The 3,559-nt window shown below is 41.1% G+C and overlaps 1 protein-coding gene across 2 annotated transcripts in view; it reads right to left on the bottom strand.

Moving 5' to 3' along the window:
* l1cama (L1 cell adhesion molecule, paralog a) overlaps window positions 1–3,559 on the bottom strand; it is a 50,420-nt gene that overhangs the window by 15,096 nt on the left and 31,765 nt on the right. For both annotated transcript variants that reach the window (XM_077572386.1, XM_077572392.1), the window contains exons 4-6: window positions 2,994–3,008; window positions 1,440–1,542; window positions 240–442 (exon numbers count right to left, since the gene is read on the bottom strand). In XM_077572386.1, coding sequence (XP_077428512.1) covers window positions 240–442; window positions 1,440–1,542; window positions 2,994–3,008 — 321 coding nt within the window. The remainder of the gene's footprint in view (window positions 1–239; window positions 443–1,439; window positions 1,543–2,993; window positions 3,009–3,559) is intronic.

Below are 3,559 nucleotides of genomic sequence, written 5' to 3'. Positions count from 1 at the left end.
CGAATGGACAAGCCTACTTTATTTTAATGAAAATAACTGATATTAAAAACTTTATGCCGTAAAAGAAGCCGAAAAGATCAATTAAAATTTACAGACTATGTCTGTACTGCACATAGAAAAAATGGCTACAGACAAGCTGAAAGGGTAATAATAAAAATCCAACAAGGCCTAAGTATTTAAATCTATTTTGTATTAACTGGTCAGTAAGTATTTTGTGATAATCTCGGTTGGCTCCTCACCATCAGTGTTGAGCGTGGCCTCATTGGAGACGGCCGTGCCAAGCTCGTTGGATGCGTAGCACACGTATTTGCCTTGGTACTGCTTCAGGGAGTCCACAGTGTTGCTGAGCGTGTAGAAGGCGAAGGATCCGGAACGCTCAGTCACCTTGAGTTCTGGGTCAGTACCTGGGTCGAATTCCTCGCCGTCCTTCGTCCATCGGAAACTGCCCAAAAATAAAATCATAAAACATTTTTGACTTGAATAACTACATGTCCTTATGTGACTAAATTCGAGGACGGAAATAAATTTAATCCCTGATGGGACTCTCGAGCTTATTAAGTCTAATTGTGATATTCATCCTTTACTTGGCAACCACTGCAGTCTTCCACTTGGGAAGATTGCTTTGCCACATTTGTCCTTTGTTGATGACAGAATTGTGACAGAGAGCTGCTTTCCTCTCATGATGGACTAATCAACACGGAGACTGAAAGTCACCCTGAGTCTAGATCAGTGTGTGTGTGCTAGCAACAAGAGGGAGAGAGTGTGTGATAGTGAGTGAGAGAGTGAGACTGCATGACAGTGAGTGGGAGAGACAGATTGAGTTAGTGTGAGAGTAAGTGACAGTCAAAGGGCAGTAGAGAGTGAGAGTGAGTGAGTAAATGAATGAGAGAGAGTGAGAATGTGAGATTAGATGAGATGAGACGGTGTAAGAGTGAATGAGAGCAAGTGAGAGAGTGTGAGAATATAAGCGAGTGTGATGAAGTGAGAGGAAGAGTGTGGGAGAGCGACAGACAGTCTGGGAGAGCGAGAGACAGTCTGAGAGAGAGAAAGACAGTATGTGACAAATGAGAGGGAATGTGGGAGAGAGAGAGACATTCTTGTGTGAGAGAAAGACAGAGTGAGTGATTGAGAGAGAATGAGAGCGTAGAGTGAATGAGAGAAGAGTGTGTAAATTAGAGTGAGAGAGCAAAAGAGTGAATAAGGGAGTGTGACCAAGTGAGATTGAGTGCGACCGAGTGAGTAATTGACCGAGTGAGTGAGTGAGAGAGAATGACAGCGTAGAGTGAATGAAAGAAGAGTGAGAGAGCAAAAGAGTGAATGAGGGAGTTTGAACAAGTGAGAGATTGAGAGTGGGGGAGAGAGAGACATTCTTCAAGAGTGAGTGAGTGACCGAGTGAGTGAGTGAGTGAGTGAGTGAGTGAGTGAGTGTCCATACGTACATGGGCAGCGGGTTGCCAGAGGCTTCGCACGTCAAGACAAGATCTTCCACGCTGAAGATGGTGACGGACTCGGGCTGTGTGATGATAACAGGAGGCCTCTTCACTGCAAGGATCAAAAACACACAGGTTGTAATGATGACATGTTGATGAACGCACCTGAGATCACACATTAATCCTTTCTGTGATCGTGCTCCTAACTCAAAACACCACACACATTGAGCTCGATTACTTTACCAAATTACTAGTTATTCATATTTTCTCAACCAGTTATCGAATATTCTGTCTGGAGGTAACATGAACTTGTATTTGAATTAACTTGATTTTAAAAGCATTTAATGTGTATTGTATTATGTTAATACCTATTTATAAATTAGGAACCATCATCATATGGGAGTGCTGCAGTATTTTATTTATTTCATTACGCGTGCATTAACTGGCGCTTTGATGCATATTACCCCAGAGGAATGCATGCGTCCTTATGACCAGAAGGCGCAGAGACACCAATCATTTTTAGGTTAACAGCTGCCAATAGCTATATATTCAATCAATAGGACCAGGGAAGAGTCCCAAGAGAAGGAGTAATGTAGGCTGAGGATGAAATTGCTTGAGATGAGAGGAAATGGATGCAATATAATTCAAGAGGGATGTGAAGGGGGGATTTTAGAGGACCATCGTGAGAGGAAGCTCATCTTTGCCTGCCACTGTTGTCTATTCACAGACTTTACCATGGATATTTATTTATTTTTTAAATAATCTACACACCACTTTTCAGATGCTAGCTTTTTATGATCTTAAAAAAAAGAGACCAAGATAAATCATTTCAAAACGTATTTAGCTATTGAACTTAATTGGAAAAAGTGTTGTTGTTTTTTTCAAATAAAAAATAAAAGATTTACTAACTAACTAATGTTAGGAGTATTGTCCTCGTAAAGGAAGCAATTTGCACTGGTGCAGGTGTATCGATTTTAAAGTAGCCAGTGGGTAAATAATTGAGTCTGTATCTGGAATGGGTTTCAAGAAGTGACTTGACAGCAGCAAGAGAGAGCTTAAGTCAGGTAAAGGAAAGTAAGATGTAGAGCGAGCCACAAAAGGATAAAGGGGTTGCCGTGGCAGCCGAGCAGAACGATGCACAGCGATGATGCGGCAACCGACAGAGACAGAAAATCGACAAAAGGTTCAGCAGACGAAGACGGTGAGAGCGTGAGGGAATGCAATGAAAGCTAATGAGCCCCTTCTTGATCAAATTAAAGTTCAGGCTTGGGGCTGTGCAGAGGATGGTGGCGCTTTTATTTCCCCGTGCTGCCCACGTGACCACAAACACACACACAGAAAATGTCTCAACATCCACACAGACACACAAACACAACAACAAATGCTGGATTCACTAAAGTGCAGCAAAGTGTAAACACCCCCCACCACCATTTTTTTTCCTTTTCTTTTTTTAACTGACCACTGAATGGAAAATAACCCCACCGGCATAACAAAGGTGTTTACACGCAGCTTTGCCAGCACCGACATGACCAAATATCGGTCAGTAACATTAAAAGCACTTACGGTCACTTATGTGGTCTTTTGTTGTCCACAGTGAAGTCAAGAGAGCAGGCGTGAGAAGAAAACGTTTTAGTTAGAGTACTCAAGAGAGACTTAAATATCTAGATGTTAGATAGACAGCTGTCATTTCACATGCTGCGGTAAAACTGTAAATAGAAGGAAATATACAGATCAGGAATAGGAAAAGAAACATACAATACACAGAAACATTCCAATTATCAGTAAGGCATCTTTCTGAAACTTGATTTTGTTCTTCAGTTGTTTAATTATTTTTTCTTTTTACCTTTTGCTAAGGCTTGGCCTAATGACTGGCCAATCACAGCGAAGGACAAGACATTAGCTTAATTGATTTATTAATTCTAATGGTATTAGATTTTAGGATTTTAACAAACTTCACATTTAGTGAGTGTTTTATAATGGTTTGACTCCGGAACATATGACTTCCATTAAAATTGATTTAAATGGGGAAATATGGTGGTGCCTTGAGATGCAACAGCACAACGCTAATGCTACTGGTTAGCCTGTCTAGGGGGCGTTTTACATTGTTTGTTAGCATTAGGCTAACCTGA

Source organism: Vanacampus margaritifer, chromosome 1 (genome assembly GCF_051991255.1).
Source record: "Vanacampus margaritifer isolate UIUO_Vmar chromosome 1, RoL_Vmar_1.0, whole genome shotgun sequence".
NCBI classification, from domain to species: Eukaryota; Metazoa; Chordata; class Actinopteri; order Syngnathiformes; family Syngnathidae; genus Vanacampus; species Vanacampus margaritifer.
Note: the sequence above shows the minus strand (reverse complement) of the source record. Positions and strands in the feature narration are given on the sequence as shown.